General features: G+C 37.9%; 1 protein-coding gene across 1 annotated transcript in view; it reads right to left on the bottom strand.

The window, feature by feature from the left end:
• Positions 1 to 794: 794 nt before the first annotated feature.
• The window catches only part of ERP44 (endoplasmic reticulum protein 44), a gene marked incomplete at its 5' end in the record, with an annotated part of 38,532 nt that continues 23,402 nt past the window's right edge, over positions 795 to 15,924 (bottom strand). Inside the window, 6 exons of the mRNA XM_009587884.1 lie at positions 795 to 1,388; positions 3,695 to 3,797; positions 6,784 to 6,925; positions 7,374 to 7,485; positions 11,436 to 11,552; positions 12,883 to 12,940. Coding sequence (XP_009586179.1) covers positions 1,287 to 1,388; positions 3,695 to 3,797; positions 6,784 to 6,925; positions 7,374 to 7,485; positions 11,436 to 11,552; positions 12,883 to 12,940 — 634 coding nt within the window. The remainder of the gene's footprint in view (positions 1,389 to 3,694; positions 3,798 to 6,783; positions 6,926 to 7,373; positions 7,486 to 11,435; positions 11,553 to 12,882; positions 12,941 to 15,924) is intronic.

The raw sequence follows: 15,924 nt of genomic DNA, 5'->3' as shown, positions 1-15,924 counted from the left end.
TTCTGTCAGTAACTGAGTAGGTGGCATCTACCTGAGAGGCAAAAGGAATCCTGAGCTGTGAACTGCAAAAGTTGGGGCACTCACTGAAATAAACATGAACCCAGTGGTCCACCTATGCAAAGAACAAGCTTGCTTCTAAGGACACTAAACCTTGGGGGCCCAAGTCATGGACCTAGATTGTTTGCAGTAAGTGTACTGTACAAATCATACTGTACTAGTTCGTCTCCAGCAATGCACCCCAAATTAACAGATACTTTTCCATCTTACAGTTTCTATATGTTCATCTTGCCAAACAGCTTGAAGATTCATTGAGAAAAGCCTGCATTCTGGTATTATGCACAACAGAAAAGCCCATAGGAAAGTAGTAATTCCTTCTTCAGAGGAGAATTCAAAGAATATGCAATAAATAAGGCACAAGCCAGACAAAAAGAGTAACAGAAAATTTGCAATGGTTGTTCAGAAAGTAAGTGTCTGCCAGGAAGGCAGGGACCCCAAAAAAAAAAGACTAATTGTAACATATACATACAGAGATTAATTTAAGCCTCACAAAACTAAGATCGCAGTCCACCCCTAGTCCTCTCCTACTTTGAAGGGCTTCCAACATTCATGTTCTTTTAACATAACTGAGTGGATAATATAACAATCTTAATTCCAGGAAATCAGAGCAGGTCAATACAGCCCCTTCATTCAAAGTACAGCCATTATAATTAAAATTTCTTTCCTCACTTGCTATTTTAATAGTCAGAATTGTTTAATCGCTTAGACATTTACACCCAGTAAAGCACCACACGAGATTCTGTAAAACTTTAATTTATTCCCCTCCCAAGTATCCAGAATAGAAGACCCTCTTAAGTTGGAAAAAAATGTGACAAAGAAACAGATTACCAGGATAGCTGTTCACATGAAGAAGAAGAAAAAGCACATACTACCAAAGGTTACACAGAAAACAACCCAAAAGTCCTATTTAATGGGATAGTGCAAGTTAACAGCATGTCTCTGTCAAGGATACCTTCATTTGGATTATAAAAGTTTTACAGAACAAAGTTAGATCAAGAGTCTGGATGGGTCTCTGATATTTACTATAGCATTAGGAACGTACTGTTTGAAAGATGCTGTACAGAATGACCCACCAAACAAATGTATTTACAAGCCTGGGGAGAAAAAATTATTTTTCAGTTTATTCAAAATAAAAATACACATAGAATTATGAAAATATAGGTTTACTATTTCCACCACACAGAAGTCAATGCTGCTGTCTGAAAGGCTTGCAAGATTATTTCAAGTTTTTAAAGTTCATCTTTTTCCCTCAATAAGGTGTACCTATGTTCGCTGGGTGCCAGTTTCTGGAATGAGCTCTCTGGTGGGCTGCTTGCTAAATCCTGAATTGGCTGAAAAACAGACCAAACAGTAAAATTGCTTGTTAGACTCGTTTTAATAATCAATCACCTCCATTAAATGAACTTCAACATTAATTATGGGAGCACACGAACGTCCAGCATTCTCACAAATTGAGTTGGTTTTTTTTAGAAGGCACATTATAAGTGCCAAGTAGGTGGAATACACATACACACACACACGTTAATTAATTAAGCACCATCAGTTAAGGATATTCATTTTGTTGGCACATCTCAAAGGTAACTGCCATCACACAAGTTTCCGTACAACTGACTTAAAAGTGTTTTAAATGCACCCTACTGTAGATTTGTTTGAGTCTATCTACCACTTGCTTGGAAGGTATTCTGGTTTGTGTGTTTGTTTTTGAGATACACCAGGGCAAAAGTGACATCGCTGCCAAAATATTTTAGAATTCATTTTCTATGGAAACTGAAAAAAACCCCCAACAAACATGCAATTCAGGGGACATACATGACCTAAGACAGCAGCCTCCAGTTTAGTTAAGGCCAGTATTTCCATCGCACATGCATACACATCTTCCACAAGATGGCAGGATGCCATACGGAGAGGTGAAGGTAAACATCCCAGGTTTTGTGTGCATTTTTCAAGGCAGAATGGAGACAATAGCAAGCCTGCAGCTCTAGGCATCGAGCCTGTGCCCAGATAGGCAGCAGGATCCAGGGACTCGGCAGGCTTCCTCCCGCCCTCGCCAAGCCTCCCCCAGACTGCAAATTGCCTCAGAGTGTCTCTTCCTCACGCACTGCCTCTCTAGCTCTGAGCTGACCAGCTGCCCGGCCTATGCCTCAGTCTCCAGCCCTATTTTCTGCGTCTCCTGCTGTTGACCTGAATTCTGGTGGCTCAATGAATTCCTGAGAAACACAGGGAGTTACCAGTTAAATGAATTACTGCTGAGACAATTCAGCCCTCGTGTTTTCACAGCCAGTCATGACAACGTTCAAAAGCAATCACTCTCCTGGCCCAAGGCAAGCCCTCCAGGGCTTTCACGCTTTTAAATCTTTTAACTTTGAACAGGGCAACAGGAGGCTGCACTCACATGGCTTAGCGCAGAGCCATCCTTACCACATCCCACAGATGACCAGGAAAATGAGCCTGTAGCCATAAATTGTTTCTGTCCCTCACCCATGGGTTCTGGGATGGCCCAAGGCACCACAACACAAGGGTACCGGGTCTCCTCTGGGATCAACGTGGCTCTTTGAGCCCTAGACATTGCAACATAGAACTTAAAAGTAAGTGTTTAAAAACAGTTATTTCTTTAGAGAGGGCCTGAGGTAATGAGAAGGTTACCTGACAGGCTGTTAGGTTTGCACTTTTCAGTATGACACCAAGCATATGATCTGAGTGGTGTATCAAGAAGATACAAGGCTGATCGAGACACGAGAGGGCCTGAGGTAATGAGAAGGTTACCTGACAGGCTGTTAGGTTTGCAATTTTCAGTATGACACCAAGCATATGATCTGAGTGGTGTATCAAGAAGATACAAGGCTGATCGAGACACAGAAGACTGGGCTGAACAGAGGAATCGGAGCTTGTAACGTCCTTTCTTTTCTGCCTCTTGGATTAAACTAAATGCTGAGGTGCTCCTGAGTTTTGTCTGGAGAAGTATCTGGTAGTTGTGTTCCTGAAGAGATCCCAGGAGTGACTTCCAGGCATGTAATTATACAGCATGACAAACTTTGAGCAGAACAGTGACAAATCTGAACTGACAAATGCAGCCTGTGACCACTATTAATGCCACTTGTTAACTATATTAATAAAAGTAATAAGCCCTATTACTGCTTATCAATCTTTTGTTGATGCTTTAACAATCTGCCTCCTGCTTGGATTGGTGACTACGAGTAAATATATAAAACATTCAAGCAATTGATGTTTCCCCTTAGAAGCACCCTCTCATGGTGTGTCGTGTGAGAAGTAATGCATCTATGATGTATCATCAGTTTTTGCACCGAAACGTGAGAACATAAGAGCTGGTCTATGAGCTCAGAACAGTCATCTGGCCCAAGATCTTCTGTTTCAGTGGAGAAAAATTTATATTCTTACACTCTTCCCTTATTCAAGGCAAACAGGTACCATACTTCCTCCTAATGCTCTCCCTGCCTTTACCCAAAGGAAGTTAAAGGAAGAGCCAAGCAGAAGTGGCAATGTTATGCTTCTATAAGCCGATTTCTTCTTTCAGGAGACTGAAGTTAAAAGTATACACGTTAGAAAGTACAGCTCTGACAAGGAGTAAAAAAAGGTCTTTATTAAATGGCCAAATTAAATGTATTTGTTGTAACCTTACCTGACCAGGTGCTACATCAGTTGGATCAGGGCCATGATGAAACTCTCTATGCAATTTTCCAGAATGCAAGTCCAGTACAAATTGCTTCAGTCTACCTGGAACTCTGGAACAAATCCAACAGAAACACCCACATGTTTATTACAAGTTAATTCCAAACACAGAAGATTTGAAGTGCACTGTTTAGAGTAGCCAATTTCTGTTTATCTGGCACACTATGTCCACTTCTAGGTGATTAATAGAGGACAGGAAGCCAAACGGTTTGTTAAGGTATCCTACCAGCTTCTTTTTCTTTTCACTGTCTCTTGAGAACACAGCAAGTATTTCATCTTTTCAATAACTCCCACAGAGTTGTACTAGCCGATAACTTCATTGTATACTCACTTCAGCTCCCCACTAACCATAATGTAAGAGGGAACAGCAGGTTCCAAATGCACAGTTTACAGATACAAATGACAGTTGGGTAGCAGTATTGACAAAACATCTTTGAAAGGCTCTCTAGTGCCTGAGCAACTGCATATACACGAGAGATAAGCACTAAGAGGGTATCAATGTAAATCTAATCTGAGATCATCTACTGTCACCCACAGCAAACGTGCTAAACTACAGCATCCAGTTTTATTTGTGAAACATCAAATAGACTAAAAAGCTTAAAATGAAGAGTTGATCTAATAAGTATTAAAGATGAGGAAAAAAAACAATAACATGAGCACTACGCATGCAATCAAAAGGTAATGTGTGAATGGAGACAGGTTTTGTAGGGAGTCTTTCATCAGACCAATTATTACATTTAGGAAAGAGGGCCAAAGTGTGGTCTGACAGGCTATCAGCAGCGTTTCAGATCATTAGAAAACTCTATGGATAAAACGTAGTATAATGTAGAGTCAGAAGGTATCACTACAGCAATGTCTATAACTAATCAGTATTACAGTGGTACTTTGAAGGGTCTCTTCACTTCCCAGTTAAGATCAGGAATTAGTACTGATGGAGAGAAGGGGGTTCATTCCAGCCCGGTTGTAGGGACAGCAGAATCACTGCTCTCTGCTTTACCTTGGGCTCCTGCCCTGTTCTAGGTCAGGCACACTGCTGGAGACATTCCTCTCCAACCTCTTCCCCTCCCCTAATGCGGCAAGGGCATTTGGTGCCTACAGCCTCTTGTAGCTCAGGCAGTTCTTGCTGAGAAGCTACAACTGATCTGTTGAACGCTCCTTGCTATCATTTCTGATAGCGGGATGAATAGGTCCAGGTGGCCAAAGTATGAGGACAAAATATTGAGTGGTGGTCTGATTTGCCTATGAAGTGGCTATTCTCCAAAAAGACGACTCCCTAAAGAGAGAGGAAATCTTTTAGTGGGCCAGTTCTGAAAGTACCATATCCAAACCCTATTGGTTGGTGGCAGCACTGAGATTACAAGAGACAGTCTGGGACCAGTTTGTAAAGGAGTCCAGAAAATGTACTAAAGTGGCAGAAATCCTTGCAGGTGGATGAAAGTCTCAGAATTAAGGTTTTACCTATTATTAAAACAAAACAACAACAAAAAAACCAACCCGCAACCAAAACAAAAATCCAAACCACACACACACGCAGAAGAATATCAGCCCAGGAGCTCCAAGCTCTCCTTGTTTCCTAACTGTTTGTTAAGTGTTTCTAAGTGTCAGCTCAATCTCCTAGAGTAAGCTTGAATAATTATTTATCGTTAAGCAACTGTCTACAATCCTGACATCTCCCTCTCTCTCTCATCTTCATTTGTATGTAACAATTAGTATACAAACAAGCAAGTTGCTTTTATTATTCTGATAGTGTTTCACAGAAACAAAACGTGTAAGAAATATAACATGAATGTCTAAACTAAACATCTCTATTCCCCTTCAAGAGATATTAATTTATTTTAGGGCTGTTTCAAAAGTGACAATAAAAAGAATGCTTTCAAAATGCAAATATCCCACTTTTTTTTTTTTTTTTAAGTGCTAGCATGTCCTGTGAACATGATCTTTCAAAGAAACAGGAACGCAGGGAGAAAAATAGTCACTATCAGTTTCCACACACATAGCTTTAGATATTTGAAAAGCACTATTTGAGATACATCAAACAGAAACTACATTTTAAGAACAAGCCTGTGGAGAATTATGGGGAGAAGCTAGGTTTGAACCCTCCTTCCAAATGTCAACATTTCAGGTAGAAAAATGCCTGCTGGAATGGCAGAATTATACATGGGCTTACACTGACATTGCATACTAAGTCTGAACTTTGAATCCTTGGCTTTGACAAAAATGAAATACCCTGAGTTTTTGAAAGTATGAATGGGCAAAAATTCAAGTCTCAAAGCCTAGGCATTTAACCAGGACTTAATAAGCAATATATATGCTGAAAGCCCCTGAAGAGAACATGTACACATCTTCACTCCTCAACTGAACCATGGGAGACAACATCTGCTTCCAAGGCAGTGCAACATAAAGAGATAGGCTGATGTAAAAAGGGTTATCAAAGTAGCATTTCGCCCAAGCACCCTGATACTTCTCTCACATATTTTATCCAGATAACACGCCAACGAGCAGCCATTTTCCAAGCTGCACGTGGAAGATTTTGGAAACCCATGCAACAAGGACTTCTCTGCCAGCTTTCCAGGGTTAGACTAATGGAGGAAGGCTGGAATTGCACAGCAGGAAAAACCAAACCAGCAGGCTGGGAATTCTTACACGGTGCATTTTACAGTAATCATTGCATAACACAGCATTTAAACATTCCATTTAAACCTTTTAAAATTAATTGATATATCTAGATCACCACTAAAAATACCATGCCAGGCTCCAAATACCTACCTACTACGGAAAATAGCAAAACTTTGAATTAAAAAAAGAGCAGCATCTAAAAACTTAATGTGAGATTCTCTTCTTGCATAAAGCAATGCAACTCCATTTAAACAATTACTTCACACCAATTCATTTTGCTTTAAGGCTCTGACATTGCATCATACATAGGCAGCCTTTCCTATCCCAGATTTATTCATCTTCCTATGATAGTACTGATTAAAATATGAGCACGTCTTTTCCTTTGTCCTTCTCAAATCAAAATGCACAAAGAAAAATACTTACGACAAGTCGCTGAAGTCTGGAAAGACATACATGTGCCTAAAGCTATCAATGGCAATAACAGGGCAGTCTGCTGGAGTCTTCTGAATATGGAGGAGTGGATGCCTGAATTTATCACAGTCAGCATGGAGAAAGTTTATTGTACCTTAAAATTGTGAGCAGACAAAAATTCATGTTAAGATTTTTTTTTATTATTATCTTGAAACCCTAAAAACTTTCTTACAAAGGTGGAGATATTAGATAGACACAACATGCAAAACTTGAAAATAGATTTAAATAACTAACACCACCAAAATAATGGATTTTCTTCAAGTGTTTTTGGCCACAATACAAACTGAAGTTTTGTTTAATGCCCTCTCAAACTGCATGAAGTCATTTAGACAAGTAGAATTTCTGAAATAGTTACTGACTAATAAATTGTGTTATCTATTTTAATAATTTCCAAAGGAGTTGGTCCTCACTGTCAAAAGTACATAAAGCCCTTTGGACTCAAGAGCTTTAAAGCTAGGATTCTGTTTGGCCTTTGCTTCCACTCCGCGTTTGCCTGAAAAAAATAATGCCAGTAAAAACAAGAAGTAGGAGTTACTACAAACCTTTTTCACTTATTAATTGTCGTGCAACCTCCTGTTGGAATTTCTCTAAGCTCTCCAAGTCATCTTTCATGTGGAAAAGTATGAGAAAAGGAAGGCCTTCTTCTGTCAGTTCCTGCACAGAAAACAAACGACATATCTCATTTCTTCCATTTCTTAAGGGCACTTGAGTAAGTGATTCCAGCAATTTTCAAATTCAGTGAGATCTCTACTTTAAAAACAGCTGAAAGAACAGGACTAAAGATGTTAACTGCTGACCCTTCATCTAAGATACCCGAGTGATAGTTAACCATGTTTCCTTCTTCTGTATCATATACAGCAGATAAAGGATGAGTGTATTTTCATTATGAACATTTCGGGAAGGGATACACTTGCACTGGAATACTTGCTTAAAAGAAATAGCCCAATTCTGAGAAAACAGAACATCTTCATCAAACAGCAATAAGGTCTGAACAGCATGGTTATTAAATGCTATGAAAAGCTGAGTGTGTATTCTAGATCCAGTCCTAGCTTGGTTCATGTAATAGATTGGTGTTTTCTTAGCATAACACAACAAATATCTTTAAGTAACTCCATCCCAAAAAAAAACCAACCATCCCAAAAACCACAACTACGAAAAAAGCAGAAGCTAATGACATAGCTGTATCAGTTACAGTCAAGTATTGCTCTTTTGCCAGTGTGTCATGACTGGTCATCTGTATAACACCATTATTAAATTCACAGGCTAGTATATTACTAAAATTGATGAAGAAATGAAAACCTTTGTTGGGCAGGCAAGTTTTAGTTCCTCATAGAAATGAATTCTTGCAGCCCGAGTGCTTTTTAAAGATCTCTGTCCAGGGACAGATAAATGTAGGAACTCCTCGAATAATTTATTCAGGATTTTTCTTTTACTCAAAACCCAAACAAAACATGAACGAAACGCATTTGCTTGCTTCAAAAGTGAATTTTAGGCATCTTTGAACATCAGCTCAACTTGCTAGAGCCCAATGGAAGAAATAATCATTTATCATTTAACAAATGCCTACAGTCTTACCTATCTTTCATTTGCATGACTGGTGTACAAGCAAGTACTGCTATTTCTTTGATTCTAGCCTATATCAGAATAAAATCTATGCTTTTTGAGAAAGATAGCACTTGTTCGTTCTGTGACCAAATAGAATAGTTTCTTCAGATATTTTCAATTTGCAGTAAGTTGGAAGAAATGCTTTCCATATCAGTAGGCAGCCAGTTACATAGTGTACATGAAATGAAATGGCTGTCATTCTCCCTTCAACCAAGTCTGTCAGGTAAGCTGAAGCTTGGTCTTTTAAGATCCTAATAAATTCAGTGCTCTTGACGAAATCCAAGCTTCCCAATCCATCCCTAAACCAACTACTAATCACATTTGCTCATTCTCATTTTTACACACATGGATTCGGCTGGGTCTCAGCCTCTCTCTTATTAGAGGATGTGAAGAAGTCTGTTCCGCACCACTATGATTATGGCTCCATTTCCTCAATCGTTTCAGCAGGTACATTTCCAGAGGGAGAACTCCCAAACAGAGCTTGGTATTCCGGCTCTAAGCTTCCCTCTTGCTTGCAAGCACCTAAAAGGACAACCTATGTGGCAAGTTATATTCACAAAAATCAATTCATCTCCAAACAGGTTGTTAGCTGGCTTGAAAGCCTTGCTAATTTTGGCCCTAACTGGTTTCTATGAAGTACCTTCCTTTGTTTGCTTATCTCTTCCAGCTTTCATAGCACATCTTACTGATCAGGACGTGGCAAGTGGAATAGCAATTTCATTTGCTTTGGACTGCCCCCTCAAAAGCTACTGTCTCATTTGACACTGAGAAAATCAAAAGATTTTTCATTGGATTTGAGCTGCCCACATTACTCCTGTATGCCTTTGAGAAGTTTTTTACCCTTTCAAAAACTTACAGTTCAGCACCATCGTTAGACCACACAGTTCATTGTATTCATACAACGTAAAACTAAACAGACTGATTACAGGTTAAATGGTGCTTTCTTCTGAATGATATTATTAATACCAATAGCCTTTTCTCGTCAAGTACAAGGACTGTCTCTTGAACGGACAGTCTTCTCAAGCAGAAGACCTTGCTTCAGAGTTAAATTACTATGTGGCGTCTAAAGTCACAATGATGAATTCTGTTCAGATTGGGCATCTTCCTGGCTAGCCTGCCCATGACACTTATCAGATAATGAAAACATTAAGAAAGAAAATGAGGTGAAAACCTACCAGCAGTTTACAGAGTCCAATTTTGATTTTAAAATTGAATTTAAAGTCTGTGGTAGAAGTTTTTGTCTTTATCTTATTTATACGGTATTCTAGTACCATAAATACAGCTTAACAGTCACGGCACTTCATATTTTTAGTCTGTAATATTGTGCAATATGCATTAAGAGCCCATTTAAATACTACACAATTTCAGAAGGCAAAAGTATGTCAACTTTGGCATGTTTAAATTTGTTTGGGTACTGGCAGCACTGAAATTTTTAAACAAATGTTGCCAAGCAAAATGTCACATTGGAATTGTAAATATCTGCCTAAGTAAACAGGAATTGAGGGTTGAGAGAACAACCAGAAAAACCATGACACAATGCGGTACAAGCTGACAGTGATGAACCTTGGCTTCTAAGGCTCAGAATCCAATTTCACCATCGGAAAAGTACATTGAAAGTCTACCACATGCTTCTAAGCATGTTAACATGTGGCATCTTTTACATATTGAGTTGCAAATGAAGAATTAAATTTTTTTTAACTAACAGAACTTTCCAATAAAAGTTGGCGGGGTTGACTAGAAGGTTGTACTTAAACCATTTTGTGCATCCCACCCTATTCCTCCCTCTGTCATGTAGCCTGACATGTTATGCATGCCCAGAATAGCAGTGTTACATACACCGCAGAGTCAGAATGAAAAAATTAAGAGTGCAAACTGAGAATGAATCATATGACTGATTCTTTGGTTTCTAATCCAGTGTGGACAACGTACTGCAATTTGTTACAAACCTCACCAGAGTTTCTAGCAGATGCTGTGGCTATGTACAGATACTCCTTTTGAGATACTATAAACTTGCTAATTTTCTAAAGATTTTTTTTTTCCTGTTGGTTATTTTACAAAAAAAATTTATAATATGGAGTTGGAAATAGATGAAAGAGGAGTAAATTACAAAAGAAAACGGAAAAGCATTGAAAGAAAATAAGGATAATGAGGAGAAAAGAGATGTGTAAAAGCAAACCCCCAAATTCCATCTAACAAATTACAGCTAAAAGAAGCTTTTTTGAAAGAGCATGTGAAGCTAAAAAGATTAAGAAGGTACCAGTGCTTAAACACAGATTGACAAAAAAGTATCACATGGTTTTTATTACAACTCCCAGAAGGCTGCCAGTTCCATAGACTGTCAGCCACCATTTAACGTGCTTATTTATTAGATAATGCTTTGGAAGTGGTTAATACATTAACGTTTTTCTACTACTAAATGTAACATTAAATTTTAAAAGCTGATTATAACTAAAGGGTAGTTTACAACTATTTTACTCTTTCAAACTGTCATGGACACGCTGACATGGATATTTTCTACCCTGACTAGAAACGTTTTTTCAAGGTCATAACAGATGCAAAAAGCACTTAAATAACATTCATGTCTGGATCTTAAATCAATGTTTAGTCATAACATCTGTATAAATAATATGTACTTACTTTAGATGAATAATACAACCTACCCAAGGTGTTACACACTCATACATACTTACAGACATGCACATTCTTAGTGTCCAAGTGTCCACACTCCGCAAATCACCAGACACTTCTTATGTGATCTATATGCATGATTATAACTTCTTACTCTGGTAGTGTATGAAACTACTACAAATCTGCCTCCAGTGAACTTCAAGTCTAACCAAAAAGCTCCAAAAGAATGAAAAGACATTAGCTGACAGCTATTTTCTGTCAAAAGCAAAGCATGCAGAAAAGTTCTTTGGCATGGATTAAAGACCTTGAAAGAGACATTCTGGCTTTGAGAAAGAAACCCCGAAAGTAGAATGGTAGAAAAAAATTCTTACCTCCCCATTTTCAAATGTAATTTCTCGAACTAGTGGTACACATTTATCTTGTGTCCATGCATAAATCAAATCAAAATTGGTTAGCGAGCCTAAATACACCATATCTGGAGCATTTTCCTGTTGAAAAAGAAAAATATACTAGTTGAGAAACAGTAAAAATTCCATTGCTACGTACAAAGAAGATTACCTACCCGACATAAAAGTTACAATATCCATATAAATATTGAAAGCCAGTCTTAGACCAATATTCAACCCTTGTGCATGTAACATTTTTATTAACTATGTTACAAAAGTACAACAGGAAAATAAATATTACAGATGATCATTTATGCAGTCAACTCGACTAAAGAAGAATTGAAAAGATACTTTGTTTCCAAATTAGGGATGCTTCAAATAAAGGCTATTTAGACTGCTGTCAGGTTGAGAAATAGTATCTCCATACCTAAAAAACCCATTTAGATATAAACTAAATGCAGATATTAAGCTTCTTCATGCTGATAGTTACAAAGACTCACCAAAAAAACCCTCCCAACGTCCTACAAGACTTGAAACTGGTATTTTACATTTGCTTTGCCAAAGATATATGAATAAATAATAGTTTTCCTTTATTTGCTAGTAGTTTTAACTCAGAATTCAGTGCTGCCATCTTTTAATGTAATTACAATGTTGGTTAACAAGAAGTGAAGCATGACTTCGCAAACTGTGACCATGATTAAGCACATCTTAATTCAGAAATGCCATATAAATTAGGTAACCTAATAAATTCTGTTTTCGCAGAAAAAGGTTTGAAAATCCCTCTCCCCTTAGATCTTTTTTATTTATTTCTCTTTTGTAAGCAACTCTCTTCACACATTATATTTGAGAAAGGAGCAGATTTTCAGATATTAATTATATTTCTAAAAAGCAATTCTCGCAGATTTTCTTCTGTACTGAATTCTTCCTCAAGTAAAACTATGTTTATCAGAGTTTGTTAACATACTGTTAATTTCACTAATTCCTGTTTTTTTAAATGAAGAGCACAGCTCTTAGCCCTTGTGGGCTAAGACACACAAGACAGGCAAGAGACAGTCAGAAAAATACTTAGTAATTGTCACTTGCTTTGAAAAATCTGTTGAACTTCACAGATTTTTAAGACTTCTGCAGAACACAAAGATTCTATATGCATGATGAGTCGACTGTGTTTCTAAGAAAAAAAATTTCTGGACATTGACGTTTAAAATGACAGATTTAGATTTTGTGCACTTAATTGGCAACAAATGAGACAGACATCTTTTTCACTGACTCAGAAACACTAGTTCCTATGACCCTATTTCTCACACTATTTAGTGATGAAATAAAATTAAGATTTGAGATGCAGTAACATAGTGAATGATATGAATATAGTCTCCATTAGTTTATATTCACATATAATGACAATAAGCAGAATAAAATACATAGTTACACTTACCCCTGGTGGCTTGTAGATTACATTGTCTCCGCTAAATCTCTCTGCTTTTGAAATAGCCCTACAACAAACCAACCAGTAAGCATGTCTTGGTACAGACAAATAAAATAACTGAGATACCAAAAATCATATTTTAATTTGCTATCCTTTCTTTACTTTTTTTTTTTTTCCCCCCTTCAAAATTGGAAAATTTAAATCCTTGATCTTTAAAGTAAACTGTAAAGTGACTCCAGAGAAACTTGGCGTGGCAACATAAGAGGGCATTAAGGGAGTCAGCAAGATGTATCCCTAAGATTAAAGTGTGGACTAAAGGCATCAAAGTGCAAGTGATGAATGTTGGTACAATTTTGGACAAGAGATCATCAGAGAAAAATGTTAATGAATTAATATAATCTGGTAAATTTAAAACAAATTAATACCTTTTCTTAAGGAAGGAAAGGAGAGAAAGGTGGATTTTTGTTTGCATTTATTCTTCCTGTTCTGTTGTTTACACTAGAAACTTACATCTTATCTACCCTGATAAACAAGGGCTTTGAGGTGCTCTACTGGCACAGGCAATGAGAAAACAGCAAATAAGCCCACACTGTCCGTTTTACCCTCAAACTGGACCTAGAGAGCACAAGACACAGCATGCAGTTTCTGACCACTGATGATATGGTATGTGTGTACCTGGAGAACACACACCTGGAGAACACCAAGTTCCTCCTTGGTATTCAGCCTACTATGTCACCTTATTAAGTTCCTCCCCTGCCTCTGGAATATTTTGTGGTTCCTTAATCCCAGTCACAACAGAGCGCCCTGAAAGCTGCTAGCCTGTACCCCCAAAATTATCTTTTATTCAAACAAATGGGGACAGCTATGCATCCAACACAGGAGATAGAAAAAAAATAAGGAAAGAAAGCGCTCAACAAAAATAAGCCCTTTCACCACCTTCAGACATCGAAAGAGGCCTCCTCTCCTTCTCTCCCATGCCTTACTGTTCCAAAGTAATTCATGCTGGCAAGACAGAACTGACTGGCTGCATATGCCACAAAAGAGTAAAATGAACTACCTATTTCTCTTCCTTTTAGCATAGGCTAAAAAGAAAGCATGTCAGCCTCTGGGAAACATTAGCGAAGTGTTCCAGCTTCTCCAATTTAGTCTCTCTTCTATGGACTAATATAAGCATTGGTGAAGACCGATTAAGAGATGTAAGGAGGAGGAAAAAGAGAAGTAAAAATATCTCAATTTATCCCACTGCAAGATGAAGTAAATCCTCCAGTGGTCTGAACAATTTAGAGAGCCAAAAAAAAAAAAGACATCACAAGGCTTAACTCAAAGTACCTATGTTTTATTTAATTCATTTGATCCAATTATCCTTATCATATACAAAAAAAGTCTTGCCTACTATGTTACACCTACCAGTATTTGTACCAGTTCAGAGATGTGTATTTTAAAGTACATTTTTGTATTCCAGACATGATGACTGCTCCCATAATGTGAAATTAGGCTTCTTTGTGACCATCATCACTGAGGTAAAACACTCGCATCCCAAACAATCCTTCACTGAATAAAAAGGAAGTGAAAACATAGAAGCCACCCGCCCAATCACTGCTTGGTAAGCTGGTAATAATCTATAATGAAATATATGCTCTAGAGAAAGGCTGCGGTGGAACCCAAAAGGTCCTTTACTGTGTTCTTCCACTTCGGTAACTGCAGTTGTGACTGATTTGTTTCAGACAAGTCAAACAAAGTGGGGGCATGAGGTGAAAATCCCAAACACCTGAAGATACATACACCTTTTTAAAACTACCACCAAAATGGAAACACTTCAGTTTGTGTTTTGTCTTTTCTTGAAGCAGTAACCTAGAAAGTGAACCTCTTGGAACCACACAAGACCCCTCCCCCCCATTTGCTTGCTAACATAAAATTAAAACAGTTCTTAGATTCGTCACTCTCTTCCATGAATTATCTACAGTTCATCACAGCCTTTTAAGACAAAAGTATTTTTTCGCCGTTTTGGTTTTCTGTATTGGCTTGCTTCCAATGCTATGGCTCAATGGCACAAGGCCATTCTCTTCCATGTCTACAAACATTTCAGATTTATCCCTCCCTAGTTCTACTTCAAAAATCTACCTCTAATATCTCTTCATCAGTATCCCTCCTATCTCCTTCTGCTTACAACTCTTCTCTCATTAATCTTGCTCTATGGTCACCTCAGATCTTAACAGAACTGTAAGGATCAGTTGATTTAAGAATAGTTTTAAGTATCAAGATGATCTGCAACTAAGTACCACTAATACAGTTTAAAAATAAGCTATTACAACTACTTAAAGCCAGAATAATTTTGGCATAGCAGGGAACAGTTCTGCCTTGACAGAAGTTAGTGAAGTAATTAATTTTTTCCTGTCAAATTGATTGGTTTGAGTTTATTTTAGCTTACTAGAAGTTTGAACATGACAGCTGATGTTACCATATACCTCCCAAACCATATACCTGTTGAACTCTGTCCATAGCAAAACGAAAAATCCCTCCCGGGGGCTGTTAGGATGCTCAGCCAGAAGAGTTCGACTGATCAGGGCCAGCTCCCCATGAACCATTTTGCTATATATAATCTGAACAGAAAACACTGTTATATAGCCAGTATCTCCCTCAGAAGTCTTTTCACACTTAATTTGTTAGGAAGCTTGAGAGCTGCAGCCACTCAGAGATGAAAACATTTAGTTTCCAGGATTGCTGTCTGGAAGGCTGCACTTTAGAACACTAACAGCTCCAGGCTAGAAAGGGAATGGGACTCTGGAGAAGAGAATAACAAGCCTGCTGTGCAATCTGTAGTTACATAGGCAGGTTACAAATAATCAAACTGATCTGTTCTATTATGTTTGCTCATTGCTTTTAAAGAAAAAAAAAAAAGGAAAAATAAAACCCCATAGTAACCACTTCAAGAACGGCATCCACTAACACTGAGTGGTGGGAGACTATTTCTCATTATACGAAGTTGACAAATAGCAAACCAAGGACAAACAGACTCAAACAACAGGAGAGAGAATCTTAAAAGTATTGCTA

This window comes from Fulmarus glacialis, unplaced genomic scaffold, assembly GCF_000690835.1.
Source record: "Fulmarus glacialis isolate BGI_N327 unplaced genomic scaffold, ASM69083v1 scaffold12891, whole genome shotgun sequence".
Taxonomy (NCBI): domain Eukaryota; kingdom Metazoa; phylum Chordata; class Aves; order Procellariiformes; family Procellariidae; genus Fulmarus; species Fulmarus glacialis.
Note: the sequence above shows the minus strand (reverse complement) of the source record. Positions and strands in the feature narration are given on the sequence as shown.